The 17,473-nt window shown below is 38.9% G+C and overlaps 1 protein-coding gene across 2 annotated transcripts in view; it reads right to left on the bottom strand.

Annotated features, from left to right (window-relative positions):
• Positions 1 to 302: 302 nt before the first annotated feature.
• Positions 303 to 17,473, bottom strand: part of LOC149455434 (transcription elongation factor A protein 2-like) — a 113,710-nt gene continuing 96,539 nt past the window's right edge. For both annotated transcript variants that reach the window (XM_089686282.1, XM_089686283.1), the window contains exons 15-17: positions 16,226 to 16,372; positions 11,203 to 11,274; positions 303 to 1,311 (exon numbers count right to left, since the gene is read on the bottom strand). In XM_089686282.1, the coding sequence (XP_089542408.1) occupies positions 1,303 to 1,311; positions 11,203 to 11,274; positions 16,226 to 16,372 (228 nt within the window). In that variant the 3' untranslated portion in view covers positions 303 to 1,302. The remainder of the gene's footprint in view (positions 1,312 to 11,202; positions 11,275 to 16,225; positions 16,373 to 17,473) is intronic.

Genomic DNA, 17,473 nt, shown 5'->3' with positions numbered 1-17,473 from the left:
CAATACAGTTTTAGTTACCTGGTAACTCAGTTTCCAGGAATTTTCCAGGACAGCAGGAATTCCCATCCTTTGCTCTCTGTTGTATTGTGTTGTCATGTTATTCCATTAGATACCTTGGGTTCTTGCTTAATACTGAAGTGAATGTGGCACTATTTTTTTTATTGATTGTACGTGATGTGTTTTCTGTTTTAGAAAGAACCTCTTCTGTGCTGTCCTGGAAGATTCCTGGAAACTAAGTTACCAGTTAGGGTTAACATTTCCATTTAACTTTGTTGTAGACTAAGAAACTGTCTGCAAGGTAGTAACAGCATCTGTGTAATCATTTATTTGTGGCCAGGCTAGATAGGGTCAAACCAGGGTTGAAGCTTACTAACCTACTTAGAAAAAATTAGGAAACTATAGCACACTAACTTAGAGTGCTGTAATGTTATTAAGTAAGATAAACAATATTCCTATTTCAGAACAAAAAATGAGGCTAGGTGAAGGTGGGTCATCAGTTCCTTGCTTAAAGACAAAATGAAAAACACTCCCGTATCATCATAAGTCTATAAAATATTTCTAGATCAACTCGACAAAAAAAAAGAAGGAAACAAGATATTAATTAACATGTCCCTGGTAATTAGGGGCCACTGCCAACCCTATTGACTACCACACAGTAACGTAGTTTCAGTGAGCTTCTAGCACTGAAGAATTAGATCCAATTGGCAAATGTAACTTTTGTAGTTGGAGAAGTTTCTGTTTGCATGAGATAGTGGCTCTAAAGAAGTGGTAGTACCTCTTTCCAGCTGTACTTGACTGGCAGGCATATACTCATTAATCATTCTTATTTCTGTTAAAATTAAAAAAAGTTATCTGAACTGCTTAGATAAGGCATTTCCCCAAAGTTATATTCTCTAATTACTGTATGTAAGAAAGCAATATAAAATACAAGAAATAAATTCTACTCATGTCTACCAAATACATAAAGCAAGGCTGGTCATAAAGGGTTCAAAATAGCAAGTAATTTTTGGGGGCAATTGTGTGCATGCTTGCAATTTTCAGGCCAATCTGATGTGCTAGAGGTAAAAACAAGCAAGCTGTCATTGGTGTTCATTATTGTATTAGTTGCCTGATCAAAGGTCACCTCTCTCAGCACAGGGCAAAAATTGTGGAGGGCCCCAGTGTTCAGTCCACTCAAATGAGGATAAGAACATTTATGGCCAACCTAAAAAAAAGACACAATCACAAAGGGAGTGAAAGACAACGTTGACTCTGGAGTCACTGTAGGTCACAGTGCAAAGTGGCTGTAACAGAGGTAATCGATCAGCAAAACTGCAAGAAAACAAAATAGTTTAGAGTATTAAGTATGAAAACTGATCAAATGCATATACATGTTTCCTACCATATTAGAGAGGTAAATACACTGCTCAAAAAAATTAAAGGAACACTTTTTATTCAAAGTATAGCATCAATTAAACTCCTGGGATATTAATCTGGTCAGTTAAGTAGCAGAGGGGGTTGTTAATCAGTTTCAGCTGCTTTGGTGTTAATGAAATTAACAACAGGTGCACTAGATGGGCAACAATGAGACGACCCCCAAAACAAGAATGGTTTTGCAGGTGGAGACCACTGACATTTTCTTCCCTACTCATCTTTTCACTAGTTTTGCATTTGGCTAGGGTCAGTGTCACTACTGGTAGCATGAGGCAATATCTGGACCCTACAGAGGTTGCACAGGCAGTCCAACGCCTCCAGGATGGCACATCAATATGTGCCATTACCAGAAGGTTTGCTGTGTCTCCCAGCACAGTCTCAAAAGGAGTCTCCTCATGGAGGAGATTCCAGGAGACAGGCAGTTACTCTTGGAGAGCTGGACTGGGCTGTAGAAGGTTCTTAACCCATCAGCAGGACAGGTATCTGCTCCTTTGTGCCAGGAGGAACAGGAAGAGCAGTGCTAGAGCCCTACAAAATAACCTCCAGCAAGCCACTGGTTTGAATGTCTCTAACCAAATAATCAGAAACAGACTTAATGAGGGTGGCCTGAGGGCACGACTGATGTCCTCTAGTGGGCCCTGTACTCACTGCCTGGCACCATATTGACATTTGCCTTTGAACACCAGAATTGGCTGATCCGCCACTGGTACCCTGTGCTTTTCACATAAGAGAGCAGGTTCACCCTGAGCATGTGACAGACATGAAAGGGTCTGGAGAAGCCGTGGAGAACGTTATGCTGCCTGTAACATCATTCAGCATGACCGTTTTGGTGGTGGGTCAGTGATGGTCTGGAGGGACGCACGGACCAAACAACCTCTACAGGCTAGACAATAGCACCGTGACTGCCATTATCAAGATGAAATCCTTGGACCCATTGTCAGAACCTATGCTGATACAGTGGGTCCTGAGTTCCTCCTGGTCCTCCTGGTCCACAACAATGCTCAGCCTCATGTGGTGAGAGTATGCAGGCAGTTCCTGGAGGATGAAGGAATTGATACCATTGAATGGCCCCCACGATCGCCTGACCTAAAGCCAATAGAACACCTCTGGGATATCATGTTTCGGTCCATCCGACGCCACCAGGTTGCACCTCAGACTGTCCAGGAGCTCAGTTATGCCCTTTTCCAGATCTGAGAGGAAATACCCCAGGACACCATCCGTCATCTCATTAGGAACATGCTCCAGCATTTTCAGGCATGCATACACACACGTGGCGGCTATACAAACTACTGGGTACCATTTTGAGTTGCTGCAATGAAATTTCAGCAAAATGGACTTGCCGGCTGCATAATTTTTTCACTTTGATTTCGGGGGTGTCTTTGAATTCAGTCCTCTGTAGGTTGATAATTTTCAACAAATGATGGGGCATCCTTATGTTCCTAACACATTCCCTAGTCCATATCAGTATAGATATCCAGCATGATATTTTTCCCCATTGAGATCTGATGTGCTTTCAAAGTGTTCCTTTAATTTTTTTGAGCAGTGTACATTGCTAAAGAGGCAAAAAGTATTTTCATACTAAGACCTTATAAAGTTGACTTCCACTTAAAAATGAAAAAAACCAATGTTGGTGAAGCGCTTCACATAAAGAACTAAATATATAAAGTACAATGATATAAAAATATAAAATGCATATAAAGTGACCACGTTGTATTGAAAGATACAAATGACTAGGGCTAAGTATTCCCCCCAAAAAAATATATAAGTGCCAAGTGCTGAGAGTGCAAGACAGGTCATGCGTTTGCTGACTAGATTGTGCCAAAATACAATATATGCAAAGTAAAAGTAATACACAATAACATAGCACACTCTAACTGAAAGTGACAGGTGCTCAGTATGAATATAAATGTTGGTTAAAGATAAAAATCCACAATAAAGTGCAATAACAAGTGCTTGACATTTCATGTACAAATAAACACCACAATGTCAGTGCTTTAATTCTTCACTCCAAACATGATGCGTGTTAGCATGCCACACCTGTATATCGTGATCCAAAAGTGGCTAAAGTGCCTCCTCACCTTAACCATGCGACCCCTAAGGCCACAATGCTTTAAGTAAGAATACTCCACCAGACTGGGGATCTCTGTTATAATGCTCTTGTAGTACCACTCAGTCTCCTCTGCTAGGTCACTTATGCCCTTTAGATGGCAATACCCCTGGGATAATTACAAGGCCATAGAGAGGTGGACAAAGAGAGCCTCCATAGTGAAATACCATTTATTCCATTTAGCAGATGAAAACAAGAAAAAGAGAACACTCACAGTATAGAAGATCTCATACATCAGGTCTCCCATGTGCTGTGGGTGTACTGCAAGGTGCTGGGTGTCCAAAGATGGCATCTGCCGGATGTGCGTAACTGGAAGTACGTCACCGTGCTCTACGAGTTACTCCACGATGTCACGTGGCTTCGTCAGGGAGTGGTATTAAATTATAACAGAGATCCCCAGTCTGGTTGAGCATTATTACTAAAGCATTGTGGCCCTTAGGGGTCACATGGTTAAGGTGAGGAGGCACTTTAGCCACTTTTGGATCACAATATACACGTGTGGCATACTAACACGCATCATGTTTGGAGTTAAGAATTGAAGCACTGCCATCGCGGTGTTTATTTGCACATGAAATGTCAAGCACTTGTTATTGCACTTTATTGTGGATTTTTATCTTTAACCAACATTTATATTCATACTGAGCACCTGTCACTTTCAGTTAGAGTGTGCAATGTCATTGTGTATTACTTTTACTTTGCATATATTGTATTTTGGCACGATCTAGTCAACAAACGAATGACCTGTCTTGCACTCTCAGCACTTGGCACTTATATATTTTTTTGGGGTTAACACTTAGCACTAGTCATTTGTATCTTTCAATAGAGCGTGGTCACTTTTATGCATTTTATATTTTTAGATCATTGTACTTTATATATTTAGTTCTTTATGTGAAGCACTTCACCAACATTGGTTTTTTACGTTATACATCCTGTGGTATTGGGAATAGGTGGTAGCAGCTTGCATATATTTGGGGTTTTGTTTGTTCATACCAGTGGAGCGCAGGGGGATTATTTTTATATATACACTTAAAAATGAAGCTACCGTTTATCCACTCCCTTTCTTCCTCTTCTAATAAATGAATGATTTTTATGGAACCCGCTCCCACTATCGCAAGCCTTTCCCCCATCTGCAACCCCCATCTGCTGTTTATTTTGAAAGTTAATTTTCCCTTACCTTTCCCTGCTAAGGGAATATTTCCTTCTAAAGTGAAAATCCCCCCGAAAAGTGAACCACTTATATGCCTTTAGTGATTCCATTTGCATTGCATGTCTATAAATTATACCAGTACAATTAAAAATAACAAGGCATCACAGCTAACAGGTGTTCATTAGCAATACATGGCCATATTCAATAACAAGCACTGATTATAATGTGCAGTAACCAGCACCTATAATCAGAATACATCATTAATTGATCATGAATTGATCTGATTTCAATAGCATAAATCAGTTGCATTTTAAAAACTAGACCACTTTTATTCAATAAGCCAGCGGTTTGAAAAACCTATTGCTCTTCCATCAGTGCATCACTCCAAAGTAGTGGAGTTGCCTGTAGTGTTCTATTCCTTGTGTCATTCCCTGTTTCATTGTTTTTAGGCCAGGATTCTCAGATGATCCTCTCAAAATCAATTTTGAAATCTCCTTCTAGTACAAGTACTTGCAATATATTCTATACTCTGTTTCATTGATTTTAAACTGTGAATGATTTTTGTGTGCAGTTTTTGGCTTCTTTCCCTAATCTAGTCTACTCTGGAGGGACACGCAATACACAATACAATGTAAACTACAACTGGATACAATTATTTAATATGGAATATGTTTATAGACTAAATATATTATCCAGAAGTAGTCTGGCACAGTCTGGAATGTAATAGTGCAGCTGTGAGTTTGTTATTTGTATTTGGAATGTGTACAAGTGTATGCATATATGGGTAGGTACGTATCACAGATGGTGACACAGTAAACTAATTTATTGATGGCTAGACTGCATGAAGAATTTTCTTTCTACATGTACCATCAAACAACTGGCCTAGGTCTGATTTATAGACAGCATACAGATAATCTGACAGCACAAAAGGATGAATTAGCTGCATTTCATGGAAAATTTACGTAACTCTATGAACCAATTGGGTTAGGTCTCTGGGAAGCTGAAAAATGCCCAGTGTAAAATTCTGGGCGTTTTACCATGTCTGGGGAGCATCAGGTGCCCGTGTACAGCCTGCCATCCCATATAGAAGAAAAATATATTTGAAATATATTTTAAAAATATTCTTCACAAATATAAATTGACATATATTTGAAATGCTACAATTTTGGCCATATTCAATATATTAAAAAAAAAAATTATATTTATATATATACACACACACACACACATACACATACACATACACACACACACACACATATATACACACACTGCATGTTGAAAAGTGTTTTTATTACAAAATATTTCAAATATACTGTATTTCTTTCAAAATACAAATCTACATTTTTGGCATGCATTTACAGATATATGTAAAAATATATGTTAAAATGACTTTTTTATATGTTAAAAAGAATCTGAAGAATATATTTAAAAACAGTATATTTTCAAAAAAATATATTTTTCAAATATATTCTTCCGTTTTTTTTAAGATATTATAAAGTAATTTTAACATATCTGTTTATATATATTTGTAAATGCATTTCAAAAATGTAGATTTGTATTTTTAAAGAAACACAGTATATTTGAAATGTATTTTTAAAAAATATTTTTCATATATTTGGTAATAAAAACACATTTCAACATGCAGTGTATATATATATATATATATATATATATATATATATATATATATATATATATTGAAATATATTGAATATGGCCAAAATTGTAGAATTTCAAATTTATGTCAATATATTTGGGAAGTATATTTTTAAAATATATTTCAAATATATTTTTCTTCCATGTGGATACAACTGAATGGTTTCCAGAGCACGGAAGTTGTGCATTCAGGAAATATATTAATGAATTATAGGTTAACGTTGATGTGCAAAAGCATAGGCATTAACATGAGTACAGCTGCTTTCTGCCATTCACTTGTATGACAGGCTGAATACAGCACCTGGAGTTACTTGGGCAATGTAAAAGGAATTTTTGCTGGGCACATTGTCAGCCTCTCACTGTCTATGTACATAACGCCCTAAATTTACTACCTACATTGAACTACATCACTGTATCACAATGTATCATAATTCAGATGAATGACTATTTATCCAAATCAAAATAAGATGTTTAATCTTAGAGGAGGGAAGCAAATATTATTTAATATAGAATGTGTTTATAGACTAAAGATATTATGCAGAAGTAGTTAATAATCATTCTGATTTACTGAGCCACGTAAAGTGATGGTATTCAAATGGCAGGCCTCCAACCTATACTCCAAGGGGACAAATGACTATAGGTAATTTTTTGATAGTGAGAAATATCCTTTGCAAATGAATGGCTGTGGATTTATTTGGCATGAAGCCAGCCTGATTATAATGCACAATGGGCATAATAACTCCAACCAGTCTGAATGCCAGAACCTTCACTAGGAGTTTAATGTCACTCTGGAGTAGTGAGATTGGTGTATAGGAGCCCGGGTCTATCGAGTCTTTACATGGTTTCAAAAGGAGAATAATGTTTGCTTTATACATAGAAGTAAGCAGAGCCTGTCCTCTAGCAACTGTGGCAATATCAAATAATGTTTGTATATGTCCATGGGGAGACCATCTTCCCCAGCCGCTTTCCAATTTGGGAAGGAACTGATCACCTCCTGTAACTCTTCAATGGTAAGTGGGGCATCCAATCTCTATCTCTGAGCTACAGAGGGCCATAGAAAAGAAATGTGTAGATAACATTCAAGACCTTGGGGCATATTTGATGTTTTAGGGAGGTATAGGTCTTTATAAAATGCCAATTCATGCATCATCAACTCTGGGGAGTGTACCAGAGGACCTGCCTGGGATCTAATTACTTTTATGGCAGGCGATCAGTGGTGGGAATTCACAATTTTCACCAAGGAGGTAGCCAGTTTTCTCCTCTTAAAAAATGGCAGCATGGAGAAAAACCTGCCAAGGAGGAGAGCAAATTCTCATAGAGTGCTGACTGCCAAGCCACCTTGGCAGAGTCAGATGGGTTGGCAATGTAATACTGCTCTAATTGCTGGACTTGGGACTCAACCTAATCCCATAAATCAGACTAAACCCTCTTAACCTTATTCATTTCAGCCAATAAAAGGCCCCTCAGATAATCCTGAAATGCCTCCCATTGTAAGAGAGGGGAAGTAGGTGGGTATTGATGCATAAAGAATTCAGCCATGCTTCTTTCCATCACCTGATGTGATGTAAAAAGTTGTAGTGAAAAGGCATTAGGATTTCATGGAGCTTTAGCCAGGGTAGCAGGTGGTGACACCCAGGGCCTCAATATCAGAGGAGAGTGATCTGAGACACTACGAGGCTTGTAATTAATCTCGGATATATACAGAAGCATGCCGGAGTTACCCGCAGCAAGATCAATTCTATTCAAAGTGCCACGAGACTTTGAAAAACATGAAAATTGTTTATAAGAATAATTTCCAAATGTGCCTCTTTTATCCTACAGGCATCCTCGGAATTCTCAATCCAAGCTTAATGGAAAGGCCATTGCCATATGCAAAACCAAAAGATGTGAGATGTGACTAAAAACAAATACAAGTACTGGACTTACAGACACAGTGGCACTATCACATCACAGGTCATTTATTTTGTGCCTCAAAAATATTGATGGTACTGTGCATAAAGTATCTCTACAGAAAGACTAATATTGAAAAAACTAAACAAAAACCATTCTAAAAGACTAAATCACAACCAGTTTAACTTGCTGAACATATGAAATTATTCTTGATAAAAAGAAACATCAACATTTAAAAAAACACAGGAAATTCTAGATTTGCAAAAAAAGTTTGACGCACCAAAAATAGAAAGGAATGCTCAGACAGGGGTTATGGCACCATTTGTCACAGAGGACAGACTTCTTATACTTTTGCCATTGTACTGCTAATGAGCATCTATTACTGCTGATACCCATCCTTTAGTAATGATTTTCTGCCTCCAGCAGAGGAAACATTATGCCTGTCCTGCCTGCAAGTTCAAATTTGACCACTGGATGTAGCCAGTAATAAATGTACTGTTTTACAGAAACTAGAGACTGTTTAGATGACAGATAAGATTTAATAAAAATCTGAGAGAAAGGAAAGAGGTGCATCTTAGGAGCTCAAACTCCATATTAGAAGTTGTGAGAGAAGGAGCCAGCTATCAAAGCACATGTTGGACTAAGACTAGCATCCCTATGCATCACCTAAAGGCAGCATCGCTGGTGAGAATCACTTATTGCCATCTATAATCTAACTATTCATTGTGTTTTCTTTATGTTTTTACATTGATTGTATGTATATCTTATCTGTTTTTCTGAAAAGTTTCACCCCACCTTGTTTTGTTAATAAAGCTTCAAGATTACATTCAGTCTGGCTTATTGCAGAATAGGAGGGTTTAGCTGCATGTCAAGTTACACATCGGGAAATGTGTAGGGAGGACAGAACAATCACATTTTCATTTTATCAGTATAGCATTGATCTCTTAGACCAGGGGTGTCAAACTGGCGGCCCTCCAGTTGTTGTGAAACTACTATGACCATCATGCCTCAACCTTTGGGAGTCATGCTTGAAACTGTCAATCTTGCAATGCCTCATGGGACTTGTAGTTTTACAACAGCTGGGGGGGGCACCAGTTGGACACCTGTGTCTTAGACTCTTTTATGTGATAATATTTATCTCAAAAGGGCCTGCTGCTCTGAAAACATGTTAAAAATGATGCTGGAGGGGGAAGTGAAGTCTTTGTAGAGCAAACCATAAACATTAAGTTCTAGCAATCTCATAGGAAATTATCCAGCAGTTGAAAGATCAGTACAATAAATTGTCCGCAGACTGAAAGATCTTTCAACAAATGAACAAGAGGTGATAGTTTGTGTTTTGACTGCTTCACTGAACCATTTCTCTTTCCTTTTCAAAGCATGCATAGCAAAAGGAACATTTCATTTCCTATGGGGCAGACAGCATGTGAGCAATTTTTAATTGATCATAGAGATTTTCTAGCCTTTTTAAAAAGTTCTATACATACAGGTTGACATAGAGGTAACAATGGCTATGGGGTCTGGCCTGCCCTGATGAAAGAGAAGAGTCAGATTCCCAGCAATACTTTGTAGCGGTGCCAGGCGATGACGTCACGAGCCACGGCTCATCAGCTGTGACTTGTCCGAGTTTTCGCATGGCTAGTCAGTGCTGCCAAGGAGATATATATATATATATATATATATATATATATTGGACTGGCTGTGAGTTTTAACACATTTGTTTTTATTAATACAAGATTTTAGCTTGTGCTGGTGGTCAGTGGAACTTTGCCCCTTTGTTCTGGTGGTCAGTGGAACTTTGCCCCCTTGTGCCGGTGATCAGTGTAACTTTGCCCCCTTGTGTCGGTGATCAGTGGAACTTTGCCCCCTTTGTGCCAGTGATCAGTGCAACTTTGCCCCCTTGTGCCGGTAATCAGTGGAACTTTGCCACCTTGTGCTGGTGGTCAGTGGAACTTTGCCACCTTGTGCTAGTGGTCAGTGGAACTTTGCCACCTTGTGCTGGTGGTCAGTGGAACTTTGCCACCTTGTGCTGGTGGTCAGTGGAACTTTGCCACCTTGTGCTGGTGGTCAGTGGAACTTTGCCCCCTTGTGATGGTGATCAGTGGAACTTTGCCCCCTTGTGTCGGTGATCAGTGGAACTTTGCCCCCTTGTGCCTGTGATCACTGCAACTTTGCCCCCTTGTGTTGGTTGTCAGTGGAACTTTGCCACCTTGTGCTGGTGGTCAGTGGAACTTTGCCCCCTTGTGCCTGTGATCAGTGCAACTTTGCCCCCTTGTGCTGGTTGTCAGTGGAACTTTGCCCCCTTTGTGCCAGTGATCAGTGCAACTTTGCCCCCTTGTGCTGGTAATCAGTGGAACTTTGCCACCTTGTGCTGGTGGTCAGTAGAACTTTGCCCCCTTGTGACGGTAATCATTGCAACTTTGCACCCTTGTGCCGGTGATCAGTGCAACTTTGCCCCCTTGTGCTGGTTGTCTGTGGAACTTTGCCCCCTTGTGCTGGTAATCAGTGCAACTTTGCCCCCTTGTGCTGGTTGTTAGTGGAACTTTGCCCCTTTGTACTGGTAATTAGTGGAACTTTGCCCCTTGTGCTGGTAATCAGTGGAATTTTGCCCCCTTGTGCTGGTGGTGAATGGAACGTTGCCACCTTGTGCTGGTGGTGAGTGGAACTTTGCCACCTTGTGCTGGTGGTCAGTGGAGCTTTTCCCCCTTGTGCTGGGGGGTCCGTGGAACTTTGCCCCCTTGTGCTGGTAGTCAATTGAAGCTCTGTTGTGTTTTTCTTTAAGACAAAGAAAGTTATTGTATGGGTTGTTTTTTCTAAACTAAAACCTCAGTATTCAGGTTTAATTGCAGTGTTGGCACTTGCGATAAATAAGTGGGTTTTAGTTTGCAGTTTGGGTACTTGGTTTCTAAAAGGTTCACCATCTCTGACCTAGAAGATGATAAAAAGAAAATAAATGTAAAGATACAAAGATATTAACTGGACTACTAACCTTCCAGCGATGGCCACACTCATTGCAAAGTACAAAAGTTGTCATTGGCTCATCTGCACTGCGTGTCTGCACCTATAGGAGAAAAGGTATTGACAAGTTATTATATATGACACTACTCTATCCCACTAGACATTATTAAGTTTTTACTGTGTTGAAAGGTTGTTATTATCAAAATGGATGTAATGAAATCTTATTACATCTTGGCCATGATTGCAAGCACTACCTGTATGAGGCGGCAATTACTGTTGGTGATCACGTGCCTTATATCCTACAGGTGATCTAGGTTTGCGAGCGCCCATACACTGATTGTAACCATGTGCATTAGTAGTAGTGGGCTGGATGTTCGAGTCGAATGTAAGTCATACCTATAGATTTCAGGGCTGGTCATGCTAAGCATTGCTGGCCTATTCTTATGCTGCTGGCCATGTTAATCCTTGCTGATGTTCTTTGTGTTGCTGGTCATGCTAAGCCTTGTTGACTCTTTCTTGTAGTGCTGGTTATATTCATCCTCATTGATTCCTACCAACAGACGTCCGTGCTGGTCATGCTAAGCCTTGCCTATTTACTTTACAGTTCTGGCCATGCCAACCCCTGCTTACTCATTCTTGCATACTGCAGTGCTGGTCATACTAAGACTTGCAGATTCATTCTTGGGGCACTGGCCACACTAAGCATGGTTGATTATTATTAGGGTGCTGGGCACACTAAGCTTTGAATTAATCCTTGTGGTTTTGGTCATGCCAAGCCTTGATGACTTATTTTTGCATTGCTGGTAATGCTAAGCTAACATTTTGTGTTCCACTGCTGATGCTAAAGATTGCTGTAAGTTATCACTGCTGCTTGTTTACGTCATAAAAACATTTTACCTTCCCTTGGGCAAAAGAAAAAATTTTCCTATTAATAGAAATGAAAAAAAAGGAATGTATACATACACATATATATATACACACACATATACATATATATATATATATATATATATATATACACATACATACATACACAGACACACATATATATATACACACATACACATACATACATACATACATACATACACACATACACATACATACATACATACACACATACACATACACATATATATATATATACACACACACACACATATATATTTATTTATTTTTTTGGATTAGTATAAAAGTTACATTTTTATTTTCTATTGCCTACTCAATGCAGGCTGAAACAGTCCAAGTGTGAAATCTCTGTTCATTTTTAGAGAATCATAAAATATTTCTTTGGGATTCAGGAAACATAGCCTACCTGGTAAGGGCTTCTACTTTACAGCGTAGATTTCACTATGTGCAGCTAGCTGCTCTACTCACTAAACCTCCTAAACTTTTCCTGAATGGCCTTAAAGTAGAACTAAAAGGTAAAACTTTTTTTTCTCTTTTTAGATAGAGGAAGGAAGGGTTTTAACCCCTGTGAGGTCTTTTTTCTGCCATCTGATTCCCATTGAGGAGATTTCTCTGCACTTTTTGTCCCATAGCCAAAACAGGTCAGAGAAAACCCCTCCAAAGTGAGAATTCTTGGTTGTGTCAGGGTATTTCTGATATAAAATGATCAATGATATGAATATCAATGAGATCTGCAGTCTAACTTCACACCTACTCAGGATGTCAAGTGTTTGCTCCTGAGGGATTGAGAGATCCTGAGGAAATGATTTTCAAGACACTTAGGCCAGCCATAGATAGCTCAAATCCTGCTAAAGCTTTGATCCACCTATAAGCAAGCTGGTCCACCTATCAACTTCAGTACCACGAGCCTGTGGGATTTTTTTCATGTGATCAGTGCCAATGGCTATACCTGCCGACAGTGATCATTGTGTTCTGCCGGCAGAACACAATAGTGCTGCAGGAGGAATTCCTTCACCTGAATGTATTGATGGGGCAATCGACCAATATTCTTCTACATAATCTATGGTCTGCTTTAGAGACCCTTATTTGCACTCCAAACAAACCAAGAAGACCCTCACCCTCTAGTGAACAATGATTTAGATTTGCTATTCAAATCCTCTCTTAATAGAAACTTATTTAGACATATGAACATTGTTAAAAGAAAGAAAATTACAAATGATCTTCTGTTTGACAAGCATTAGCAGCTGCAAATACCAACCAGTTTGAACACTTGGAAGATCCAAATTCTATGAATCACAATATTTTTAGCTTAACAAGAAACTAAACTTCTTTGCATGCTCATCATATTATCAGTTACTCTCATTGTCTCAGTCTACAGGACTGCTAACAAACGGAGTTTGCGACCCACACATCATTAGCAGAGAGAAATCTCTGTAACTACTCTGAAAATGGAAAACTCTGGACAGAAGTCAAATTAGGGTGAACTGAAAGTATTCCTCTATTCTGATTGACTTTGAAAAAATTCTTAAAATAATAAATTGTTCAAAAAAACAGAACAGTGACCTCCTGAACCCCATTGGAATCTGGATAAATTGTGAATTTACTTATCTACTGTGCATCATACTATATGAAGGACTGAATCATGAAAATAATAATTTTACCAAATATATGAATTGTTGTAACACTTAAAAATGTGAAACAATTATGACTTAATGGTATGAATGATTCAGAAATGAGAGGGAAAATTATGATGCACTACTTACCAAGATGTCTATTGAGGGTCAATAATTATTACCTCAAAATTGATATCTTGATCAATCATACATCATTGACAAATATTCCATGATTAAAATGAGAGAACATTAACAGCTTTCCTGCCGCCATATAGCAGATATATTGCTACAGGGCAGATGGGGTGTGCAAAATCAGCTATGTAAATATATATATATATATATATATATATATACACATACACATATATACACAGACATACACACTGTATGTATATATATATATATATATATATATATATATATATATGTGTGATTTTGCATTTCTGTTATTCGCAGCCTCGGCTGTCATTCACCAGGTCCCAGCCAGTGATTTCTCGCCGGCACCCGGTGATTGCAGAGCATTACCAATGGAGGGAGAGAACTGTATGTAAATAATACAGTTCTCTCCTTGTCAGCTCCTGCACACTGCTTTGTATGGCTCTGCATAGCAGAGCCATACAAAGCAGTGTACTTACAGTGAAGCATACACACAGCCCAGAGTCAAACAGCACACAATTAACCCTTTGATTGCCCCAGATGTTAACCCCTTCCTGTCCAGTGCCATTAGTACAGTGTCAGTGCTTTTTATTATTTTATTGACATCTCCAGTGACACCAAGTCAGTTCATCCCAGTGTGAGAATGCCTGCCGCAGTCCCGCTATAAGTTGCTGATCGCCGCCATTACTAGTAAAGATAAAAAATAAATCCCAGTATATATACCGCCATTTGTAAACTCTACAACGTTTACGTAAACCAATTAATTTACACATATTGGGATTTTTTTAGCAAAGACATGTAGCAGAATATATTTTGGCCTAAATTTATGACGACATTTGATTTTTTACATTTTTTACAGGACATGTTTAATAGAAAAAAGTAAAAAATATTGTTTTTTTCTCAAAATTGCTTTTTTTTTATAGCGCAGAAAAATAAAAACTGCACAGGCGATCAAATACCACAGAAAGAAAGCTCTATTCATGGGAAAAAAAAAAGGATGTAAATTTAATTTAGGTGCAGTGTTGCATGACCACGCAATTGTCAGTTAAAGTAACACAGCGCCGTAACACAAAATATGGCCTGGTCAGGAAGGGGGGTAAATCCTCAGGAGGGCAAGTGGTTAAAGTGTATATCAAGGCAAAGTAAAAAAAACATATATAGTACATGCCTGCAATACATGCACATTTTCTCATGTTTCATACCTGCAAGTACAGAAAAATATCTGTTAATCTGTCAGAAAATGAGAGAAACATTCATTCTCAACTAGGTGGATGCAGCATTGGTCCAATGCTGCATCTGTTCCCCATCACCTCTACACTGAGAACTGAGCGACCAGTGACCACTGATCACTCAATTTTGGATTCGCTGTGAGCACAGAGTGGTGACTCAATGCTCTGCTTCTCCAGCACGCACTGGAGACTCACAACGGCATGTTAAGAGGCTGAGCCGGCTTCCAATGTCAGGATCCCTGCAGAGCCTGGACCTGCTCTGAAATGTCAACCGAAAGTGGACTTTAGCTCACTGTCAGGTGAACCTGGGTCACAGAAGTGCAGGACCAAGTGTACTTCTGTTACCCACAGCTCTTTTGGCCATATTTCCCCTTTAACTCTTAAGCCCTGCTTTTTTGCACTTAACAGATATAACAAAATTCTTCGAATAAACATATTAAAGAGAGCAGGAAAAGTGTATTGTTGGGGTTAATATACCCACAAATGTCCCCATTTGTAGTTAGGGATATAGCACAAAGAAGAATCATGTGACCAGAGGATGAAATTTCACCCAGAAACAGAATAAAAAGCCCACTGAATCAGGGTGCTGTGGATTGTAAAATAATTAAATCATAGATTACTTGAATACACTTTCTTACAATGTTAATGCAACGTTGTCATTATACAAAATTATCCAGCAAAGCCATACCTATAAAAGAATAGGTACTTACCTTTCCCCTTTCCAGTGCCACTGAACACAACTCAAGTGCTGTGAAATTGTTCCCTCAAAGCCTGCTGAGAAACCGACACATCCTGGATTGCTGATCTCTTATTAGTCCCCTCAGTTCTCTCTGGTTCCTACTTCTGACAATTGAAAAGTGTAAGCCACTGGGGGGTCCTTGCAATTGACATTCCTGGATGGGCCAGTTTCCCAGTAGACGATTTTCCAGGATCAGAGTGGTATTAGGCAGTAGGAAAGGTGAGCATTTACCATCTACTGTTACAGGTAGACTTTACTTGTTATTTTTTGTATAGCGACAAGGTTGCTTTAATTCCAACGCAGTTGAGCAGCAATGATTTTAATTATCAACGTTATTTGTGCAGCCTGGAGTTGAAACATAATGACAACAATAATAATTTCAAATAATCTTAATCTAGTGTGACATACCTGGTTGTAGGTGCAGTTCTTCTTCTTGCACTTATCACATTGAAGCAAATCGGTCTGAGTTCCTCCAGTCTTTGCCATCTGATGTTCTCTAATGGCTTCTTGTGTCATCGTATTCCTGAGCTCCTTCAACTCATCACTTGCCATCTCCTGTCATTCAAGAGTGGTCCAAGTCACTTACTAGAGCATGCTTTCTTGGGAGAAGTATAACAGTCAGGAGAAAACAATAATTCACATTTTTTTCAAGAGAAAAACAAGGCCATAATGTAAAAATAATGTACTCCAAAAAAGTACAAATAGTTAAAGCTATACTTTGAGAAAATCTAAAATATGCTAATTATTGCAGCTCTGTATTCATTAATACATCGTTAAATATCTTTTAAAATGAAAAACAGTGTAAGTGCCCTAATTTGACTTGGTATCAACCTCTTGCGGTCTACTGTACAGTCTACATATCAGAGCTCAGCTCAAGAGGGTAAGGGAGAGTAAGTAGTAGGAGCCAGTGGGTGTGCTGCAATCCAAGGAGCCATGCTGATAGAAGAAGAAAGCAGTGACATAGGGATGAGACCATCAGTGTGCTACCTGTCCATTCACTGTTCAGTCATGGGGTAGGATGAGGTCAGGAGGACACCTAGATATCAAAATGAAATTGTAACAGAGAAACATCAGGTCCCCTTCCCTGATAGACAGGGCTATGCTTTAGAGCTAACCTGTGTAAATCTCAGGAATAGATGGACAGAGATACAAATTCTGTGGCACATAAAGCAGCTTTTATTTATGTATTGTATGTGTGTATTTAGATGTTTGTATGGAGTTCAGCTTTAAATACAGTATATGCAGTCACCAACCAGCATGTAAGATTCACACATCATGGCCTGAATGGGGAAGATATGATCTGAAGATGTCAGCACTGACCAAAAGGTGGCATGTCTTTTTAGGTAAAAAAAAGATTAAAGCAAGACTCCAAATGAGGCCAAGATCTTGGGCACCCATTGCTGAACAAAGGGATGGTTAATGTGAGATGTCTGCAACCTCTTTTTTTTTTTGGATCTCCTCTTTCACACTCAGACCATGATATGCACATCTTACATTGTTAATATATACATTTTACTGTATTGACTTTACTTCATGAAATATTTTATCACGCTATGGCAGTGACAATTTACTTTTGCTTTTCTGTAGCATACAAAATTTTTCTCTGAGTTTTCTGCCAGGCGGCCAGGGAAGAGTGATTAATGAGCTCTCCCAAGG

This window comes from Staurois parvus, unplaced genomic scaffold, assembly GCF_062004578.1.
Source record: "Staurois parvus isolate SC_StPar_1 unplaced genomic scaffold, SC_StPar_1.0 ptg000394l, whole genome shotgun sequence".
In the NCBI taxonomy this organism is placed as follows: domain Eukaryota; kingdom Metazoa; phylum Chordata; class Amphibia; order Anura; family Ranidae; genus Staurois; species Staurois parvus.
Note: the sequence above shows the minus strand (reverse complement) of the source record. Positions and strands in the feature narration are given on the sequence as shown.